This window comes from Corvus moneduloides, chromosome 1 (genome assembly GCF_009650955.1).
Source record: "Corvus moneduloides isolate bCorMon1 chromosome 1, bCorMon1.pri, whole genome shotgun sequence".
Taxonomy (NCBI): domain Eukaryota; kingdom Metazoa; phylum Chordata; class Aves; order Passeriformes; family Corvidae; genus Corvus; species Corvus moneduloides.
The window spans coordinates 108428477-108450853 of record NC_045476.1 but is presented as its reverse complement, the minus strand read 5'-3'; the positions used below and the strand labels follow the sequence as shown (position 1 = coordinate 108450853).

The following is a 22377-nucleotide window of genomic DNA, read 5'->3' as shown; positions in this document are numbered from 1 at the left end:
GGTGACCATACAGTCACTACTTTTTGAAATGGTGTATTTCTTAAGAAGACATGCTGTTTAACTAGACTTACTCTGTGAGCTCTGAAACAGGCTATCTTAATTTATTCGGAATTCAGTTAGCACTGTTGTATTCACATTATGCAGCAGGAAAGACTGTTAAGATATGTGCTTGCCAGGGAGTCCTGCGACTGAGCAAGAGCCGTTCTGATCTCTTTGCCAGGTTGCTACCAACTCTGCATGTGATTTGGGCAGTTTTGGAGTGTAGAAGTACAGGTAAACCAGACTGCAGTAGTACTTTTGGGATCTCTGCTAGCTGCCGTACAAGAGACTGATCAGCCCAGGACATTTCAAGAATGCAGAGTTTCATTTTTCATTTTGCTTCTCCCTGCCTATCCTTCTGTTTTGTCCACCTGCTTAGGAAAAGCAGCGGTTTTCCAGCTGCCTTCTTTAATCCCCTTTGACTGGGCTGGAATTTCAGCCAAGCAGTACCTACATTACAGGAGGGGAGTGGCACTGAGTATAATGCTGCACTAAGGGCTTTATGCTTGTCTCCTTGCTTGCTGCATAGCCAGGATAAGTCCTAGCCATTTCTCCAAATCCCTGTGAGTTTTTCTTCAAAATGAAGTGATTAACTTCTGCTGTAAACTTCCCCTTGTCTAGGCCATCCAGGCCTTGTGCTGAGCTTGACAGCATTCAAGATCTCCTACCCACATAGACTATTAGGTTCTGCTTATCCTTCGTTTCCACTGCCTGGTGAAATATTAGATAACGGGGAAAGAGCTTATCTTAACATGCGTCTGAACTGACAAATATGGCAGCCTTTCAGTAAAAAGGCTAATGCAGACGAGGCCTTTTTCCTGGCTAGAATAAGAATGAGGCCGGCGCTTGTCTTCTGCCTCTGACAACGGTCAGATGCATGCGGCATGATTTCCATAGCATCCAGACAGTCAGAGCACCTAATATCTACCTGTCTAGTCAATACATCAGCTTTGCTAGAGCGGGGAGCTGAAGTTTGTCATTGAGGCGGGTTTCTAATGCAGCACAAATGGATCTTTCGGCTGTACTCCAGGGTAAACATTGTAAGCCGTGCAAATTTATTTACCGGTGGTGACAAATAACTGTGTCAGTCACTTTTGTTTTCTCCCCAAAATAAGATATTCTTTGCAAATGCCCTTATGGATTTAATTTTTGCAGCTTTACACATGGCGGGGGGAGAGAGGGGGATTTCTTGCTGTTTGAATAGATTAATATTAGTGTTTGTTTCCCTATGTGTTTCTGCACATGAAAAATTAGTTTGTGTTTGGAATCAATAATCTTAAAGGTCTTTTCAAACCTAAATGATTCTATGATACAAATAACCTTCAGATGGACCCATTTCAGGATTTAACAGTTTGATGGTAGCAGCTGGGAAACACTGTCCTGACATCGATGTTGAGGGGAGTTTGGCTTAACAGGACAGCTGAGAAATTTTGCCCTGCTGTGCCAGGGTTACCTGGAGGGGCAAGAGGAGCAGGAAGGAAGAGGCTGCTTTGCACACAGGGTGCTGTGCACGGCCTGCTACTCATTTCAGAAGTTTCTTGGCTCATCTCAGGCATAGGGCTGTGCTTGAAATTTAACACTTCCATTTTGAGAAAGAATACTCACTGTTATAATGTGGCATATTTCTGCATTGCATTCATACAGATATTTTGGGAAATTGTTTTCCCAGCTGTAAATTCTAAACTGTAAGTTTGCTGTTGAATTCTAAGCCACCAGCTAAACCCCAAAGTGTCTGATGACCCAAAAAGCTGGGGATCTAGTGGGAGAAGCTGGTGTCCTTTTTAGAAAAGAGGGAATAGAAGTTAATGGGTGGCTTTTTGCAGTATGGTGAAACACAAGTGTGCTCTGCATGGAGGAACTGGAAAGAGTTGTTAGTTGGGCAAGCCAGACACACCTAGACAGCATCCTGAGCTGCTGCCAATCCACACTGGGGGTTTGGATCTCTTCCAGGCTTTGTTCCTGAAAATAAATTGTTCAAGATGGGAAACTTTGAAGATTGCATTGACCAGTGAGCCATGCCTCTGGGTGTGAGCTTTAAGGGAGAGAACTCAGGTTTTGGATTTGGGCTAGAGGCTCACAGAGAAAAAGCTGCAATCAAACTTTAGCCTACATTTCATTTGTTTGCAAGAGGTGGTCTACAATTCTTTTTGGTGTTTTTGCTTATAAATGGGATTTATTTTAGCCTCAGAAATTTGAGAAAGGGCTTTGATCTGATTATTTAGTTTAGCTATTAACTTGTTTTGTATTCACAATTTATAGAAGGAGATCACCTCTGTATGTATTCCACAGGAGAAAAGAAATTAGGTATCATGTATGAACCACACAGAATATGTAAGACAATGGATATATGCTAACTATTATGTTATTTATTTAGTGCTTTGATAGCCATGTTGCAAAACAAATGAGGAGGTGGGGATATCTTTTGGAACAGAATATGCTGCAGCGCCCGCCTTGATCTGCATTAGACATCTGCACTGTGAAGTACAAGCGATGCTCAAAGACGCACTGAGAAAACAAACGGGTTACAGAACTGTCGTGTTAGAAATGACAAAATGTGTGGGCAATGGAGAACCTAAAACTGCTTCAGTTTCAGGCAGGATGTTAAAGTATTAACTGAAGAAACAGCGGAATATAGCAGAAAAGATAAAATATGAACATTTTGGAAACGGGGACTCAGTTCTTTATGTGACAAAAATTCACACTGTGCTAACAGAAAGAAAAAAGAGAATTTTTTTTCTTTTTTTAGCAGAAGAACAGACTCTCAAAATTTTGTGATTTAACTTGTGAGTTAATACTGGGAACCACAACTCTTACCTCTAATACTGGGAACCACAAGTGTTAACTCTAAGAGTTAAAAAAACCCCCCAAACCCCGAAAGCAAAACAACAAAAAAACCCCAAAGCGAAATAGAAAACCACCTTCTTGAAAATTTTTAGAGGTGTTCAGGTTTAAGTTGGCTTTGGGTAAGACACCTACAATGAACAAAAAGTCTTAGTCTGAGCTTTCAGAGCAAGAAATACGAGAAGACATAAAGGAAAAATTACCAGAGCCTCTTTAAATTCAAAATGTCTAAGCTGTTTCTGCCCAAAAAAGGATAGATTCAAGCTGAGAGCCAGTTTGGGTTGTATGACAGATTCATGCTCCTTATATGCACAACCTTGGCTTGAGCAATTCCCTTCTTCCTGCCTTAGGTGTGTAAACCAGAAACCAAATGCATTGACAGCAAGGTATTCAGTGTGTCTAAAAAAAATCCAGGATAAATTCTGGAAAGGGTGTGCCTTTTCTAATTCATTTAGCAAGACTGTGCTAATATGATGACATGCAGCTTTCAAGGCAGGAAATATGGCAGGTAAGGTCTTGGCAGCACCTCAGCCTCACCATCCCGGGTGTCATACAGCAATATTTCTCGGACTTTATCCATGAGCCATCAGTGATGAGTGCGCTGAAATCTCTCCCATGAGACCCTTTTGTGTACCTACCACAGCCAGGGGATTGGATCCCTGAGGGCAGAGGTGGCTGGGAAGCTCTTGCTGTAGGGTGTAAACTTTATAAAGGAAGCAGTTGCAAGTTTGTGCTGCACTCGGTTGAGACTACAGAAAGCAGGAATGGCGTGGGATGTACGGGGAATATATATTGCCCTGCTGGAGGGCAGGGGCTGTGTGGCCAGGCCTTTCCCACATGCCACATGTGTGGTCCTTGTGGTGTGGTGTGCCCAGGCATTGTGCACGGAAGGGAGGGCGCGCACATGCACACAGGTGTTCGGTGAAGCCTGGCACGCAGCGTGTGGGGGAGGCTGGGATGCCGTGTGCAGGTGGCCAGCACATGCCTCCGGTGTCAGACGCATCCCGGAGCCCGCGTGCTCTCTGGATATGCACTGTGCTGGCAAGCTGCACACTCTCACGAGTCATTTGTCTGGGACTTATGAATGGCAAAAAGCCTGGTCTGAGCTGGTATGCAGATCAGGATGCCGGCATCCTGAAATCCCGGACAAATCCCCTTAGCGCTTTTGGTAAATCTGCAGCTGGGATTTAACGTTGTGACAGCACATCCTAAGTGTGGTAAAAATAGCCTGTCTCCCAGCAGTGCAAACCTGACTCGCACCCCACAGTTAATGGGTGAGCAGTCAAGGCTGTTTCTGCAATCATTGCACGAATGCGTGAAGCAGCGCCGGTGGCAGGGGATCACAGAGCAGCACTGCAAAACACTTGCCTGGCTCAGGCTGATTCTCTGCAGCTTTGACTTAAAACTCAGCAGATCAGAAGTGTGGCAGAGACCCCTGATCCCAGACTGGAAGGGATGATGGAGAGATCTCTCTGCCCTTTGCTTCTTGCTTCTCCAGAAGGCTTTGTCTGCCCTGGGTTTGCCTGGAGGCAGTCTGGAAGGTGTGCTGTGTGGGCAGCATCCCCTCCTAGGCTGGGCACAAAGCTTACCCCTCTCCCTGGAGGCTGCATAAGAACTTGGATTTATTTGGTTTTAACTCTTTACCTTAATCCTAATGAAAAACCACGTTCTATATTAAAAATTAGGACTGCACCAAATGTGAAGCATCAGTAGTTTTGCTGCCCCAATGGGGTAACATGGAGAAGTGAGAGGGAGTGGATGTGTTTTTCCTGCTCTGCATGCACGCACAGGAGATCACGGTTTCTCTGTGACCCTGAAAACAAGTATCTTACTCTCAAAACTTCCTCTCCAACAAGTCAATTCACCCAGAAAGCCTTGCCCCACCCAAATGGGGTGTAGTGGTACCTCTTCGGTGGGCTGCACAAAAATTCTACCAGTGAATCAGTACAATGTCAGATGTGCAGTTGTACAGAGTGGGAATACAGGATGAAGTAGTTTGAAACGCAGCCTCCCATCCAAAAATACCAGCCAACCAACTGTAAGATGCATTAGCTATTTCCCAGTGTGTCTGGTGAGATTTCAAGCAAATTTTGGTTTATTGCTGTCACACACAGGAAAATACCATTGCAGCCCCTTGGGACCAGCCTTTTGCTCACTGGGAAAAGGCACCCATCCACTTACCACTGGGCAGATTTTGAAAATGCATCTTCGTGATTTAGGTGCTCACATGTCATCTTCAAAAGCAGCTTAGCAGTCCAAATGACATATGGTGCTGGCAGTGGACAGAGTGTGAAGGCTGAAGTGAGTGGGGCTATGCTCTGTGGAAGCACTGTGTACCTGTTGCTGTGGTACCAAAAGAGAGAAGAATGAAGATGAGAGGCAGAAAGAACTGAAGTGACTTGCCTTAGGTCACTAACAGGTCTGTGACAGAGCTAAGGGGAGAAGCTCAGTCTCAGTTTGATCTCGTAGCTAGTAGATCATGCATCTCGTTAAGCATCTCTGCCATACCTTGTATGCAGTCTTGTATATTCTGTATGCAGGGTCATTTTCCCTTTCTTGGTACCTGAAATCCTCCTATAAGACACTTCAAGTTTAATTGTATCCTACCTGATCCAGTATTATGCTAAGGCTACAGGGGAAACATGGATTGTGGAGCAGTGTTAGAAAACACCTCTCAACCATTACTGAGACCCCAGCTCTGTCCTGGATTCTGTTCAGAAATATTCATCCCCCTGACTGCCTGAGCTCAGTAACATCAGAGTAGAGTGGGACTCTGCTGCTCCACGTAGCACTGCATTGCCTATATCATTTGGCTGCTGGTTTTGTTCGTGGCTCTTGGCTTCCATCCTGAAATGACAGTGTCATTTAAACTGCCTAGAAATACAAAAGTTAGCCTGGCCTTACACAAAGTACAAGAGGTTGGTGGTCTTCATGGTAAATAATCAAGCTGCCTTACTGTCATGCGTAGTGTCTCAGAAGTGGCTTGAGTTTGTAGGTACAATTAATTCTGCTGAAAACAAGAATACTGTCCTTGCATTGGGTGGGATTGGTCTCATTTTATGTAAAATAGATGTAGATTTAAGCTTTGTATCGAGTTGCTAGGGTGCTGTCCATCAAGCAATGTTTGGAAATCATTTTTTTAGAAGCTATGCCAGTTTTGACATGCTGGTTTAATATTTTTCTGGCTGCAATAGGGCAAGACATAGAAATCTTATGTTGTCATCACACAGAGCTGCCAAGCGTTCTTTTTATCTTTTTTTTTTTTTTTTTTGCTTTCTCTCTCTTGCACTCTGTCATATGGAAACCAGATCAAGATTATAAAATTATTGCCCACAAACTGTGATCTTTCTTCTCTTTTGTGGTGAGAACTGACAAGTCAGTGATGGCTTGGTGCTGTTGGTACTAGCTGTTCATGCCGCGCTCATTTGTATGTATCGGGAAGTGCCGAACTTGGCGTTCTTCTCAGTTGGCACACAGGCTGGTGAAACGTCAGATTTTTAATTGTGATAAAGTTCACGAAAGAAAAAAATTATGGCAGATGTTTCCTTTTGTCAGAGCAAACTGAATCATTAAAATGTGATATGATGTACTATGAACAAGTCAGTGTAAACACCAGCCCTGTGAACATGTCAGAAGACTTAAGAACTTAGACCATTCATGGTAATGTTAAAAACCATGTGGTCTGAATGCTGTATTACCAAGCTTTTCTCTTTAAATGCAGAGCATGAATCTTATGAATTTTTATTGCCTTTCTACAAAATGAAAAGATAACATATTCTGCTTTAGTAAAAATAGCCTGGTAGCTTCTGCAATGTGGTTGTCGTTTTGCTGGTGGTTTACTCAGAGGTCTGCTTTTCACAAGTAGCAATGAGGTATCCCATTCCCATTGAGTGCTGAGCTTGCTCGTCTAATTTCCTCTTTTCTAGAAGATGTATTTTTGGGAAGTCTTACTCCTTTTCCAGTCTGAAGGAAGTGACAGAAACGCTGCTGCTTGCTGAGGAATGCCTGTGATGATGTGTTAAAACTGGCTCCTGATAAGTGGTTATGGAAAACCTGCAGGAAGCATCTGACAACTGACATTCCCTGTGGACTTTTTCTCCTATTTCCTCCTCACTTCTCCTGTGTGAGGATTATTGTCCACACACTCACTTAGGCCATTAGTCAGAAAAGAAGTGCATTACAAACTTCCTGATACTTCCCCATGACCTGAGTACTTTTTACCTGCAGTTATTCTCATTCTTGCTGGCCTAAGAAATCTTGACTAGATTCTGATTCTTATTCCCAGTGTTGTCCTTTCTTGAGATTTTGCCTTAAAATAAGTGATTTTCTTAATGCTTCAGCTGCTGGAATCAAGCATGAATTATACCTTCATTTTGACAGAAAGGTCAAGGACACTCTGGAAGGATAAGGTCTGTGTGTATCCCACAGGGTTATTTTATGTCACTCTTCTGATTTCTGATTTGAGGGAGCCTGACTACACAGTTTTGGAATGCTGTGGATTGGGAATAGATTACTCTGTTATACCATAAAGCAGGTTATAAACTATAGCAAATCTATATCATTTTGGCCATCAAAAATCTCAATCCTGACCTCTTTTGGGGGTGCACTGCAAGTGAGGTAAATGTGTTTTGCAGACACATTTAAATACTTGTACACTGTGGTCCCCATCTCCAGATCAGTTACATTGGTTTATTGGGGGAAATTTGCGTTTCTGTGCATGGACATACATGAGTTGTATGCAAGCCATGTATTTTATTTTAAGTGGGCCTGCAGAAGTCAGAAGTAATGAACTTAGTAATGTGATAACAGTTGTTAATGGCAGAGCCTCTATAGTTCTTGCACCATGGCAATTTGTGGAAATGCAGTGTGCTTTTTTAAACTGGCATAAGTTTTTACACCTCTCTTGCACAATAGGAGCTTAATCCGTCATGAAACCTCTTTAGAAGCTGCGCCATTGTATCCTGAGGCAGATGTGAAATTTGTGTGAGTCACCGATTTGCGATCAAGCTGAAGGAAACTGAGTCTCTGGTTCTTAAGAAAGAAGGCGCCCATTTGGGATGCATTTACACAGCTTCTTTTGTATAAATCATTAGTGCTATAAACTATCCATTATTGTTAGGAGAAGAAATTTAACAATGCAAATAAAACAAAATACTGTGGCAGAGCAATTTTATGCTTGATTGTAATGTTTAATGGCATGTTCTCATAAAGAGATTTTTCCCATCCTTCAGACCTACCGTGTCTGTGACTCACTTGATTTCCAAAGGTTTGAACATCCCTCATTTTATTCCTAGAGTTGTTTTCTCTAGAGCAATTTCTGTAAACGTGCTGCAGCATGGGGTTATCCAGGGTTAATTTCCCTTATGATTACACATCCAGACAGCATGTATGTAAATGCTGCAAGACAAATGATAAGAAAACTGCAGGATGAATGAAAACAAATTCCTTTGTTTTGCATGTAGATCCACTTACCAGTACTGAAGTCTTTCCCTTGCTCACTTTTAAATGTTCAAACTAGCTTATATTGGCATTGTAGCTCTTTAAAAGCATTATCTTTATGTCATCACTGGCCCCAAATTCTGCATTCTGTTGTTTCTCTTTGTTCCCCATATCTCTTCAGATACTTTTTCCAGGTTCTCTTTTCATGCCTTACTTTCAGGTACAAGACAGCACCATCAGTGAGGCAGAGCTTTGTATCTCTAAACTAGCTGATTATATTAATGTCAGAAATAAAATACAGCTCTTCACATTCTACTTGTATTTTTAGTACAGTATTGTAATCCTGGTTCCGCTTTCCCTTCTTATCCCTGTTCTGTCTTGCCCTTAGATTTTTTTTTTAGACCAGGGTTGCTGGGTTTCCTTGTGATCTTTCTGCACTGTCCAGCTTTTTGAAGTCTTTGCATACAACTTAGTCACAAAGTACTAAAATATTTGATAGTCTGTTAACCTGCAGTCGAGTGCCTGTTGTTTTCTTTTCCTGGCTGCCAGGGAGTTTGTTGGCAATTGAGATTTATGGAGCGAATAATCCACCTGGCAGGAGACTCTCTGTAACTGAAGTACGTTCTTTAGTGGAAGAATGAACGTTCTTTGTGTGTGTAAAATACCACTAATAGCTTATTTAGCAACCTATACTTCTACAACAGGGCTTTCAGTTTTGTGTTGGAGGTGGATTCTTACATATGCATAATTCTAGCATCCATGCTAATTCTATCCCTCATTTAACTTTCATCCATTCCTATGGCAGGATAATGCATGATGTGATCTCTCAGCTTTTTAATGTGGTCCTTAGTGCATCTCTTCTAGCTCCTGCTTGAACAGGAAAAAAGAAATTAATAATGAGGGATGATTCTTTCCTGTACTTGCTGGGAATTGCCTAGAAACCACAGGGAGCTTAGGCAGGGTAGTCATGCTGCAACCAGAGACTCCACAGAATCCAGTACCAGGTACTAATTGCAAGTACTGCTGGGAGAGCGCTGAATAACAGCAGAATAAAAAGAACCCCAAACAAACAATATTGTGATCCTTTCTTGCCTTTTCTCTTACTTAAATAGCTCATTTTTACACTTGGTAGATTTGAGCTCAAAATGTGACAAAAGCTGTGGAATGTGATCAAAATTAAGGATAGAAGGAGGTGCAGTATTTTCAGGACAGCTGATTTTGTTAACTAGTTTTGGAAACAACTAAATGGAGGATTGAAGTAGCCAACAACTAAAACCCGTGGAAGCCACTGTATCACAATATTCACCCTAATGGTGGGAAATTTTGGTTCTCGGACACCTGGTTACTTCGTCCCCTTAGGGATGTTTTCCTGGTCTGAATAAACCAGGTTGATTATCTTCATCATATTTACAGCTGCCTTACCCTGCCCAGAGTTTCTCATTCTTCAAGGATCAGCACCAGGAAATCCTGTACCTGTTTTTCAGCAGTGGCAGGGGAGCATCGAAGTTACCAGCAGTGTAATCTCCAGGGTAAACAGGGCCAGGGTATTATGCTCACTGTACCATTTAACCCTGCTGGAGGAGACGACTGTAAATTGCCTACGTTGAGCCAACATGCAAGGACTAATAGAACTGCAGTAGGGATAATTCATAAGTAGATTGTCTCACTCGCCAGTGTAAACAGAGACAGTGCTAGTCAGGTCTGAAACGGTGATTACTTTTAAATCAGCATGTTATAATGCAGTGTCCCTGATTGAACCCTCCTTCCAGTATGGGAAAACAAACCACCGCACGTGTGGTCAGCACAGGGACCACTCAGGCTGTGCAACTGACTATGCATGTGAAGGACTGCTTGAATTTCCTAATCCTTCCTATTCCTGCAGAGTAAAGAACAGCTTTAACGGGCAGTTAATTTAGAGGCCTTAAATACTGTCTTCTTCTCTCCACCAACTTTACTTCTTTTGGGTTGTAATCTCTCCACAGTGCTCCCATCTGCTTGTTCCTTGCACCTAATCACATTAAACACAACATAATACATCTGGATATGTACTGCTGGCAAATCAGTTACTTGAATTCACTGTCTACGAGAAATACACTTTTCCTTTCCCTCGGTTGGTACCATTCCTCTGTATCTTTTTCTGACAAACTTTACCTATAAACTCTGGATTTATCCAAAAAGGTGAAAATTTCCCCCAGGGGGTGGCAGTTTGAGAGGTGGGGGCAAGGGGCATTCAGTGGGTGCATCTGCAGTTGCTTGAAGCCCATTCAGGTCCAGAAATGGAGATGGTCCCAGTCTCTTGCTGTGCTCCTCCCTGACCATTACCCACATCCTTTTTTTCTGTGTTGGCATCAGTGTTCACCCAGCAGGCAATTTGACTTCTTCCCCTGTGAGCAGAGACCTGGTCTGGCTCATCTGTGCTTCAGCTGTTTGCTTTTTTCATGTGCACTTAGGCTGGCACAAGATGGGCGTCAGAAGGAGCTGGGGCCGTGCTCCCACGGCTGCTAGCCTGACACAGGGCTGGGACTGGATCAGGCAGCGATTGTCCAGGTTGTCCCAAAGACCCACAGGGCTACTGTGTGGGCCCCCCAGCCTGGCTGGCCAGCAGTGCAGGGAGGGGGAAGCACCTCCACACACACACCCACTGTCCAGGTTCCCCAAGGGAGTAACCCCAAGGGGCTGGCTGCAGGCAGGAGGAAACACCCCCTTCCTGTCCAGTTTCAAGACTATGGGTTTTCTCTTACTCTTCTAAGTAAGGGCTGGCCAAGAACCTGCCCACAGTCAGTAATGTCTTTAGAGAATTAGAGAAAAAAAAGGAAGAAGTAGCAGAAATGCAAAACTCATATTGAGAAAGCAGCATCAGTCTAGTTTTGGTCACAAAAGCATAACTGTTTCTTTACACTTGAGATTAACATCTTTACTAATCGTAAAAAAAAAATTCAGATTTGTTCTTGTGGGTTCCAGAATGAGTCTTTTGTTTTCCCAGTAATGATCTGAGAAAACAGATCAGTGAACATGTCCTTCATAAAATTTCACCTGTAACCAAGTTTAACTAGCCCTTGGTTTTATCATTAATATGCTAGATTTGTAATGGCCTATGGAGAAGCATTATGACTCTGTGCCAGAACCTGCTTAAGGAGCTTCAACCCTGATGCCAGAGCAGCCGTCCTGCTCAGAGGTCATGGTGGAACCTGCTACTTGGAATTTTAGCAGAAAGCTGGCCCCCCATCCTTGTTCACAGAGAAGCTTATATGGGCCCTCTGGCACAGGACTTGATTCACATTAAAAGGTTTGTGATAAATTCTTAATAAATAGGTGATGAGCCAAATATTGTTCTGAGGACATTCTTGAGGATGCTTATCAGGTGCACTACTTATGGATACAGAAGTCTGTAACCATTTTGCAGTCATTGTGCCTGCACTTGTACAATAATATTTGGTGTGTAGGGGGGTATTGGGCTAGAGAGGGAGTAAAGCGTGTTAGTTATCAGTCTATATGCTGAATCCCCAGTCTTGCCAAAGCAATTGTTTTATGTCGTAGGTTAATGCTCTTCAGGAACTGAAGACTCTAAACATCCACACTTCAATTCTAGGAGACCAAAGTAAAGGAGAAGCATTAGTACCAATATATTAATTTGTTTTGTTTTCTGCTTTCTTTGTAGTCTTTAAACTGCACTCATCTGAAACATTCTTTCAACTTCTCATTTTAAACTTGAGGTTGGGGGAATGATGTATGTAGGTCAGTCTTTGGCTCAGAAATTTTGTCTTACAAAGTTCTTGAAAACAAAGAGTTTGCAACAGGAAGGTAATTGGCCTCAGCAGTAGCTCTGTACACATTGAGTGGGTATGCCCACACAACAGCCATGTTTAGAAGTCTGGTCTGTTGAATTAATTGTTTTCAAAGTAGTTTAAGGACAATCAGATTGTAGTTTTGAAGGTGCTCCACAGCTGCTATCTGTACTGAATTACTTCTCTCTGCTGGTAATAGTGCTGTACTTGGTTAATACTCCACTTGCACAAAAGCATTTCATTGACATATAATTTAAACTCATTCTGCTCTTCTAGGAACTCTCAAAGGATATTTATTTACAGTCCACAATCACTGTCCCCCCGCTTGACTGTTGTGTTTGGATTGAGGCCTTAGACTTTGCAGTATCAAGCTAAATGTCAACAAGAGTTTAATAAATCCAGACAGTGGGGATAGCCTGTAACCAGGAGAGGGGCCCTGCTGTGCGCATATATAGCAGGATATGTCTCCCTAATATTTTTAACCCCCTGGCTCTTCATAGTGCTAGCTTGATAGGTGACCACAAGCAGGCCCACTCCTCTCAGCCTCTTTCCCCTCCTGGCTTTTGCTCTTTGACTTTGAGTTAGGGCATCTTATTATTTGAGGCTGGTCCATGGCATTTACAAAGATGAAAGGCATGGGCAGCAGTGGGTCTGCCTCCATGGTCAGTGCCAGAGTGTTCTGGGGGCTGTGCATGGGGGACAGCAGTGCTGGTGTGAAGCTGAGCTGAGCCAGCCACAGCCTGCTGGGAGAGGGGCATGGAGCCTCACCAGTGCTGCAGCCCATCTCCTCTGCTTTCAGGAGCTCCAAGGCCCTGGCCAAGTGTGGGCCAGAGGGTGAGCAGAGCAGTCTTTTCTTGTTCACATAGACACACACTGGTCTTATTCAGGCTTTGGGGATGCCACCATAATTCAGAGAAATAACTAGGAACGGGAAGAGTCTTGGCCATGATGGTGAAGCCAGTAGAGGAGGAACATCCTGGGAGCTGAGGGTCATGGTGCTGATGGTGCTTCCTAACATGGCAGAGACACTGTGGGACTGTGCTGCTCCTACGCCGAGTGGCAGCACGGGCAGCCCTAAGTCCCTGCTGCTGGCTTCCACTGTGGTGCTCTGAGTGGGAATACAGATGGAGACTGGGATGAGGAACCCCTCTGGCAGTGTTCATCAGCCAGAAAAGCATCAGAAAGGCTGGCTCAGTGGCAGGGCTGGGGCAGGCATAGGGGTTTAGGAGGGCCAGACGGCTTTAGGGGCAGGCATAGGGGTTTAGGAGGGCCAGACGGCTTTAGGGGCAGGCACAGGGCTTCAGGGGCAGCAGAGGGGTTCACTGGCAGGCACAGGGCTTCAGGGGAAGGAAGGCACTGCTGGAGCTGGGAGTTCTGCCAAAGAAACACACATGTGGCTGGAGCCAACATCTCCAAATCCCCGGTGTTCTTCTTTTCCCTCTTTCTTTAGGTTTTTGTTGGTCTTTTTTTTAACTTGAGGTTACAGGCGTTGTTCCTTCTGATGGTTATGGTTTCACAGTATAGCTCCAGGATGCGACCCCCCAATATTTTACGCACAAGCACATACACGGCTCCCCGTGAAACTCTGGAGAAGGAACCCGCGGCCGCGCAGCTGGCAGGCTCCCTGGATCGCTCTCGCTGCGGTGCGGCGCTGGGGACGAGATGCGCTCGCCGCTGCCCTCCGAGGCGCCCCGGGCCGGGAGCGCGGCCGGCCCCGCGCGGCTCCGGCGGGCGGGGCGGGGCGGGGCGCGGGCACGTGCGCGGGGGCGGCGCGGGCGGCGGCGCAGGCGCGGGCGGGCCGGGGCAGGCGGAGGAGCCGGGGCGCCCCGAGCGCGCCGCGCCGGGCCGGGCTTAAAGAGCGGCGGCGGCGCGGGTCAGGTACGGACCTTCCTCCATCCCTCCTTCCCTCCCTGTCCGCGCTCCGGGCCTCCGCGCGGGGCTCGCCCAGCAGCGGGGCAGCGCCTTTCCATTCTTTTTGTTCTCGCCGGTCGACTGTTTTTTTTAATTGGGTTTTTTTTTTTTTTCTTTTTGTTGCTGTTGTGATTTTGTTTTGGTTTTTTTGCCTATTTTTTTTTTTTAATCCGTTTCGCCCCGGGCGCGGAGCCCGGCGGGACCCTGGTGTCCGTGCGTGCGCGCACACGCGCGGCCGGGGCACGGCGGGGCGGGAGCGGCCGGTGCCGGCCGTGCCCGCCCGCTCCGGCGGCGGCGGGGCGGCAGCCGCGCTCCGAGCGCCGGCAGAGGCGCGGACGGGAGGCTCCCTGGCAGCCTCCCTGACCGTGTCCCCTCGCTGGATGGAGCCCGGGGCTGCCGGGGATGCGGTGCCCGCCGCGGGGGCTGGCGGAGCGGCTTGAGCCCCCCGCCCGGCGGAGGCGAGCATGTCCAGTGAGCGGCTTAACAAGACAGCGGTGAAGGATGCGCGGTTAAAAGACCTGTTGTTGGAAAGAGGTACCGGCGCGTCGGCAGGGGCAGGAACCGCGCGATGCGGCCCGGGCACCGCGCAGCCCGGCCCGCCGGGAGCGCTCGCCGGCGGAGCCGCGGGCAGGTTCCCCCCGCCTGCGGGGTCTGCGTGCGGCGGGAGGTTCGGGGTGACAGTCTTGTGTCATTGCTGATAGGGTTATAAAATATGTCTCTCTTTTCAAGCTCTTCTAAGAAGGTGATTTAATTCAATATGTAGTTAGTTGCCTTTTCCGTGTTGGGCGTTTACCATGAAACGTTGTGTTTGGTTTTAGGGTTTTTTCACCTGGAGAATTTTTATGAGAAATGTTGTTTCTTGCGTGTAAGGAAACGGGTATATGTGAGTGTGACAGACTCAGGGTAGTAAAACCATAGCATTTCTCTTCCTGAAGCTCTCCCCGGTCTCTTTCCCAGTAAATTGAGAGGAAGAGTGGGCAGGAGGAGATGCCTGTCTGGAAGGCGGTGGCCCTTCACGTCTGGCAGGTGTTGGGCAGGGGACGTGGTGGGGACCGGGGTGACCCAGTGCCTGTCAGCAGCCGCTAGGAACTATTTAAATGGCCTTGATCAGTGCCAGCAAAACAGACTGCTGCTGCAGTCTGTCTGTGCTTTTTACTGCTAATAACCTAATGAGCAGCAGGAATGTCACTAGAAGGAAGAAGAGATTTTAAATTATCTTTCTTTTCCCCGTGCGTTCAGTTGAGGAAATCCCCTTGAACATCAGTAAGGTGTTTTGTTGCAGTTTGGTGTTTACAATGTAAACTGGACTTAGGAAATCCCGTGTGCGGTGGTTTTTATTTTCTTTATTGTATGGCCATGTTTTAATCAAAAATTTTTAAATGATTCCCTCCCATGGGAAGTGCTCACAGACCAAATCACTCATCTCTAAGGGAGAGGTACTGTCCTTTACCACTGAAATGCAGGGGCCTCGATAAATTTAGAAGACTCTGCCCTTGGCAGATAGAGAAGTAACGTGTCATTCTAGTGATCTCTGCATTCTAGGAAAGCCTAAATCAACATTGCTTGTTTTGCATGTTGCCCTTTAGCAACAGTCTCTCAATTTCCAGTCTAAAGTGTGACATGGACCCAAAAAAAGTTTGGATGAAGAAACACTTTAGTACTTCAGTAGCCACAGAATGTGAATTGCAGAAGTTGTCAACTGTGTAAAGTCTGTAGTCTTGTGTTTCTGAGCCAAGAAAAACTGACTTTTAACTTAAATGTGGTTTGGGTGGGTTTATTTTTTAATTAATTCTGTGCTTCCTGCTTTTTGATCTTTTGGTGCCGACATTGTTAGCTTCCAGTGACGCAAGAGAGGGGAAAAAGAAAGCTTGCTGCCCTGCATGTGGGATTGATAACGAAAGCAGAGCACAAAGCACTGACTAATCAAATTCTTTGAAAATGTTGCTGGTCTTAATGATGAGTGGAAGGTACTTAACAGCAAAGAGTGATAAAGTGATAGACATATTTTTGCCCTTTACTCTTTCCTTAGTCTTAAGTAGGCTTAGTTAATCCTCAGGAGACGATTGTAGACCCTCAGCAGTTTGGGTGGTGTGGCTGTGCCTGCCCGTAGCTTGTGACTACAGCTGGACCTTGTCACCAGCCTCCACTGGACACCAGCACACTTGCCGCTCCTGTAGTCTGACGTTTTGTTCACAAGAGATCTTAGAATAATGAAACAGCCTTGGGTTTCCTTTAGTTCCACTGCAGGTTCATCTTGGATTCTATGTGTGAGTGGCATTTTTCTAGCTCTGCTTTGCAGCTATGTTGTGTCTGCACAAGTGTACTGCTGTCACGCAGAAGGCTGAGGGTGGCTACAAATTAGAGGTGGGGGCGAAGGGGGCTTATTTTCTAATATTTATTATGTCCTTTCATTTTCCTATGTCATCTCTCCTTCCTCATTAGCTTTTTAAAACAGAAATTTAATATCAGTTCCACAAAGTTCATGTTTTTCCATCCAAAAAGTAGTGCCCTTTTTGGAGAGTACTGAAACGGAGCAACTTGAGCTGCTTCTTTGCTTTTTCTACCAGCTTAGCAACCAAAGACCTCCTCCCATTAACTGGAGTTGTCTTTCAAGATGAGAGCATCCCCTGTGAGCAATGCAGTTTCCATAGAAATATCAACTTGGTAACTCCAAAGGGCAATTTTTCCCCTTATATTGCTCATCCTTGCTGCTCCAATATAGCCAAAAGGGTGCAAGAGTGACTCATTTCTAAATATACTTAATATTTGTGGTATAGGCAGGGCTTCAGATAAGATGATGGCCTCTGACAGAGTTCATTGTAATTGTATCTCTTGCAACAACCAAGGCCCTGGTTTCATTTTTAATCGTGATGGAACGTATCTTGTTTTAGAGTACCAGATCTCTTTTTAGATTTTTACCTGACTGGGAAAGTCCTAAAGAAGTTAACTAGTACACTAGTTGGAGAGAAGGTAGTAATTGAAAAAGACACTGCCTGTAGATTCAGTAGGATAAAAGTTTTTCACTCTAGTTAAATAGCTTTCATGCTATTTACTTGATAAAAAATTAAGGGTAGTGTACTAGATAAAGTGTCCTGATTCCTCTCAGGCTTTGAAGCATATGGAGCCCTCTGGAGCCATTAGCCCTTAGCATTGCAGGTGGCTATTAAAATAGAGTAGGGTTTGTGTGTATGTGGTTCCTTCAGCTTTTTGTTCAATTTTTTCTACCCCCCTACCCCACGGTGAAATTATATTGTCCAAAAGGCTCATCTGTGGTGTTTATGTTGAAGAGTTTATTACCTGTGCAGGCTGCAAAGAAGCATCACCAAGAAGCTTCTTAGTTTTGACCCGCAGCCACTCACGCTGATCAATTTACTCTGACAAAAATAAAATAATTTTCATGCTTTTTAGAACAGTTTTCTTCATGAGACTTTGCAGAATGGACAGCAGTAGTATCTCTTGCTGGATCAATCTCAGTGAAATACTGAGGGCCTTTGCAGGTTATTGCTTTGATGGTTAACCTTCTGTGTGTTGATGACACATTTTCCTCTTTTTTTCTTTGTTTTAGCTGAACTGGAGTTTGTTCAAATCATCATTATAATCGTGGTTATAACTGTTATGGTGGTAGTGATCATCTGCTTGTTGAACCATTACAAACTCTCGACACGCTCCTTTATCAACCGACAGAGCCAAAGCAGAAGACAGGAAGAAACTCTGCAGACGGTGAGTGTGACCCCCTGACACCAAACTCCTTTTGCTTGTGCTGTACAGGTCTGCAGCAGAGCCTCCCAAAGAGATCTGGTACAGGCAACTGCTGGAAAAACTTCTGGTACCACTTTTAATACTCTCTTGCTGAAGTTGTATTTATCAGTAGAAAACAAATTTGGAACATGAATTTCAGATACATGGTCTTTGATTATTTTTAGATCCTGCTATGTTTTATGTAGCTTATATTCATTTTGCATTTGGAGGCTTAGATGTGACATTGTTTGCTGCTGCTGTAATTTGAGAGGGGAGTGGAAGGGGAGTGAATGGAGAGTCACTGGGTTACAAAGATTTGAAATACGTGTTGTTATGACTTTCCATATATTGTCTGATAGTCTGGAGTTTTATCTCTGTTACTGTTTTGTGAAGCTGCCATGGCTGTTTGCTGGATCAAAACTACTGTCCCAGTAAGGGCCTAGGAAAATGTAATGTTTGTTTCACTAAAACAGCAAGAAGAGACTAGAAAAAGGATCTCTCCGAGGAGTGCTCAAGATGTGTTGTTACAGATTCAAAGGCTTAAGATGGGATCTTAGTCAGTACTTGTTAAGACTGTGTTCAGTCAACCCAACAGTAAATGGGCACTTAATTTGCCTTGTGAGCCAGGAGTTTGCTGGGTGGGATGCTCTGCTCCCCTGTGAGGGTTAACCACAGTGTGTCCCTGACCTTGGGATATCCCCCACAAGCCGTGCAGTGGCCTGTGTTGTTGCAGGGAGGTCCTTTCTTCTGATGTGCTTTTCAGTGTCCCAGAGTGGTGCCCTTGGCCTCTTTGCTGACAGCGATGGCCAAGTGGCCATTTGTGAGGTTGTCTTTTGATGCAGTGAATTCCTGGTAACAGTGTTGAGTTCACAGCTTCATTTTGCTGTCAAAAAATGTCTGATTGTAACTGAGAGATGTGATCTCATAATGGTTTACACCAGTTCTAACTCCACAGTCTCACCTTTTTATCCATCCCAGTCTTATGTTTCTTCCCTCTTTGTGCTCCTTAGGGAGCTGCCAAGGTCATGGTGAGAGGCCTCAGGGGACTGCTCTGGCTGAACACTAAGTGCTTGCTTCTTGCTTTTGCTTGTTTTTTTACAGTTAGATTTCAGCAGGGGCGGCAGCACTGACAGGGAAGGAGGCAGAGATGCCACTGTGGGTGCTGTGGAGCTGCATCCCTGGCAATCCTGGTAATTGGCAGCTCCCTCCTGAAAGTCAGCTGTACAGTGTGACTGTGCAGGGCTCCCAAAGCTCTCTCCTAGTACGTCACCTGGGCCCTCTTGCTGGGGGGCATTGCTCTTCCCTTGGAGGCTGCAGGGGGAGGAAAGGAGCTGCCTCCTCAAGGAGAGGCTGCCTCATTGCCTGGCACTTCAGTAGTGTAGGAATGCTTAGCTCTAATTTGCTTAGAGATGAAACTGGAGCTTGTCAAACCTTAACCTTGTGGACTTGAGGACTGGAAAAATTGACTAGATTAATTTGAATGTTGCTTTGAAGTGGACACTGTAATTCAAGAACCACAATTCTGTCTGAAAAATGTTAGCTTTAATTGCTACAAATGCCTAAAATGAAATAGTTTGAGATAAATGAAATGTATTTTCATCTTCACAAATCTTTTTAAATTGTAGTAAGCTGTCAAATGCATGAAATAACCCATTATTTCCTTTGTATGGTTCATTACTATTGTCTGTTATCAGAGGCAATGGTATTTTTTTTTTTTCTCTTGGGCACAAGGGAGAAAACTTCACCTTCTTATGAAGAAGAACATGCAGTTTGGCAGCAGGTGCTTTGGAGCTGCTTTAGTACCCAGAACTGATCTTAAGTCATTTTTAAAACAGACTCAGTTTCAGTTTGATTGTCACCATTATAAGTAACGATAATCACAGCCAAGTGAGCACTTCATGGGAATTGATGATGGGATGGCAGGAACCAGTTACTAATTCTTCTGAAAGCCTTTGGTATGGGTTTGTCATCACTATTACTCATCAGAATTTCTGATAAGCTGCAGCTCTTCTTATAAGAAGGTCGTACTTGCAGGGAGTGGGGATTTAGAGGTCTCTGAGTTCAGATGTCAAAAACTTTGAATTTTCCTTTGCCTCAGGTGTTAGAAGGAAATTCTGATAGAAACTGACTGTGCAGTGCAACCCTTAAAAGCAGTGTGCAGAGCATGAGGGTCAGAAAACCAAAGTAAGTGCTCTATGTTGAGAAGCTGCAAATGACCAGTCTGTTTTCACTGTCCACAGTGGAGTGAGTTACATGAGACGATAGATAGTGAGTGGTGAGATGCAGGTTATACACTTCTAAAATTCATTTTTTGTACCAGGCAGGCCTTGTTTTGTGTTCAATTGCTATCCAAGTAGATTTTCTTGCAAGGGAATATTTTTTTAATTGTAATAGACTCTGAAAATGGATATTAATGTTCATTAACCGCTGATGTCTGAAGAAAACATTATTGTGACTCAAGTCTTCTTTTGGTAGAAAAATAGTGAATGGAAATAGAGGAAATTCAGACATGTTTCTTGAAAGAAAATGGTAAAGCAAATTATTTGACTATTGGCTAGTTCTGTAGTGAGCTCTGAAGTGAACACCCTTTCATGTAGCTGAGGTATATCAAGATGTAGAATCCAGCCCTTCCTGTTCAAATGGGGCTTTTTTTTTTTTTTTTTTTGTCCTTTTGTTACCTTCAGTTTTTTTTTTTTCTTCAAGCCTATCCTATTTCTAGATAATCATGCCTTCCACCAGCTAAGTGGTGGCTGAACTGCGCAGGTTTCTGGCCTCATAAAGACCAACTACTGATCAAGTGATCTCTCTTACTCTGGTTCTTCTAGAGTGTGTAATAGGAGTGATCAGGTAAATTATCTACTGCCTTTATTACCAGCCTCACATCTGTAAAACTCATGGGTCAGGCATCAGAAATAAGAAAATAAAAGATACTAGTGGATTTATTTTTCTGGTTAAACTTTTTCATGTTTGGGCAAACAAACAACCCACAAAAAAAAAACAAACAAACCCAAACAAACACCCTCAAATAAAACAAACAAAAATAAAATAGGATGATAATGAGAATTTCAACTTCCAGGCCAAGCTGGAAATTAGAATATTAAAAAGATGTACTCACTGCAATCACAAGTGTTAACATTTGAAGTAATGTTTGAAGGGCAGAAAAGAGACCAGTCATAGAGGGGGAAAAAAAAGTTGCTCTCTAACAAGTGCACACTGAAAAGTTGTTTTGTGCCTCTTCCGTAAATACACTTTTCTGTGTGACCACCAGTTCATCTCTGTCTTTTTTCTTTATTTTTCTTCTTTTCTTCCCTCTGGAGTATCATCTTCCAGTCTTTCACCAGTCTTTGGGATTTTATTACTTTGGTTATTGGGCCAAGGTCTTAAGCAGATCACAGCCACGGGCAGGACAAACACTGAGTGCTCAGGAGCAGTGGGTGCTTCTGCAGCAGTGCTGAGGATGCTGCCTGCCCTCCCATGGCAAGTCCTGCTTTCTCCTAGCGAGGCTATTAAACATTACAACCATGTTTTAACATTAGCAGAAATGAGTTTTGGGGTCATAATTGTGAGAGGTGGAGTGACTGATCATGTTGGCATGAGCAGCAGCCTGGAGTGAGCTTGCAAAGTACCGAACAGTGTCTGTATCACAATGGATAAAATACTGAACATTTCCTGTTGCTAGCTTATCCATTAGCAGTGTTGGGCTTCACAGCTGGGAGCAAGGCAAGGGTTGCAGAACACCTGAGAGGGACACAAAAGCCATAGGGTGTAGAGTACACCAGGAGCATGCCCAGGGCTGCTTCATTTTGAAAGAACAGAACCTCTTGTATAGGAGCAAGTGATGCTACTGGCAGTGCTGGGGGATTTTGGGGCAGAGGCATGTGGCAGCCTTGGAAAGGTGCATCTGTGCACAGGATATGTGTCTGATATCCAAGGGGAGATCGGTGTCGCAGCATTGCTGGCTGTGCCTTTGGAGCGTTGACCTTGTATTGGGAGGGCACTATTGCTGGTAACCAAAAGCATCCTGCTGCAATGTAGGTAGCTGCAGGTGGGGCACTCTGCTGTTTGCTGGGACAAAACAAAGATAAATCTTGCTTCCTGATGATTAACTCCTAATGTCATCACCAGTCATTTCCATGGGGACATTGAGGGGAAAGAGATTAACTAAGTGACTTACAGGGAGGTACTTAATGAGCTTCTGATGTTCCTAATTTCATTCCTTTTCCTCATCCTGATGTCTTTACATTGTCTTCTTGTATAAAGTAGATGTTGAAGGAGTGCTGAACTCTTGGACCGCCCTAGGCCTACTCCTGGCAGCAAATCCTTGCATCTATCACACAAGATGCTCACACTGACTAGCCCCTGCCTCCCACCACCGAGGGCAGAATTGCTGCTTGGGCTCATCAGCTTGCATTAGAAGCTGTGTTGGTAATGCCAGTTTTGGATGCCAAGCTCCAGGAGCACAGCTGTAAAAATTACTCCCCTCTGCTCTGTACCAGCTATTTCAGAATAAAAGGGGAATGTCAGGAGGATGACAGAAAATACTCAATAATATTGACAGCTCAGGGATTTGTCAGTAATTTCAAATGTTAGTCTTTCCTGCTGGTCTTTTAAATTATTTCCTACT

The 22377-nt window shown here is 44.5% G+C and overlaps 1 protein-coding gene across 3 annotated transcripts in view; it reads left to right on the top strand.

Annotated features, from left to right (window-relative positions):
* The window catches only part of LDLRAD4 (low density lipoprotein receptor class A domain containing 4), a 239603-nt gene that overhangs the window by 199848 nt on the left and 17378 nt on the right, over nucleotides 1–22377 (top strand). Inside the window, exons 1-2 of one of the 3 annotated variants that reach the window (XM_032121441.1) lie at nucleotides 13905–13982; nucleotides 17581–17735. In XM_032121441.1, the coding sequence (XP_031977332.1) occupies nucleotides 17631–17735 (105 nt within the window). In that variant the 5' untranslated portion in view covers nucleotides 13905–13982; nucleotides 17581–17630. Of the gene's footprint in view, nucleotides 1–13904; nucleotides 13983–14313; nucleotides 14550–17580; nucleotides 17736–22377 lie in introns of those variants that run through there. The other 2 variants (XM_032121431.1, XM_032121422.1) reach the window with 2 other exon arrangements.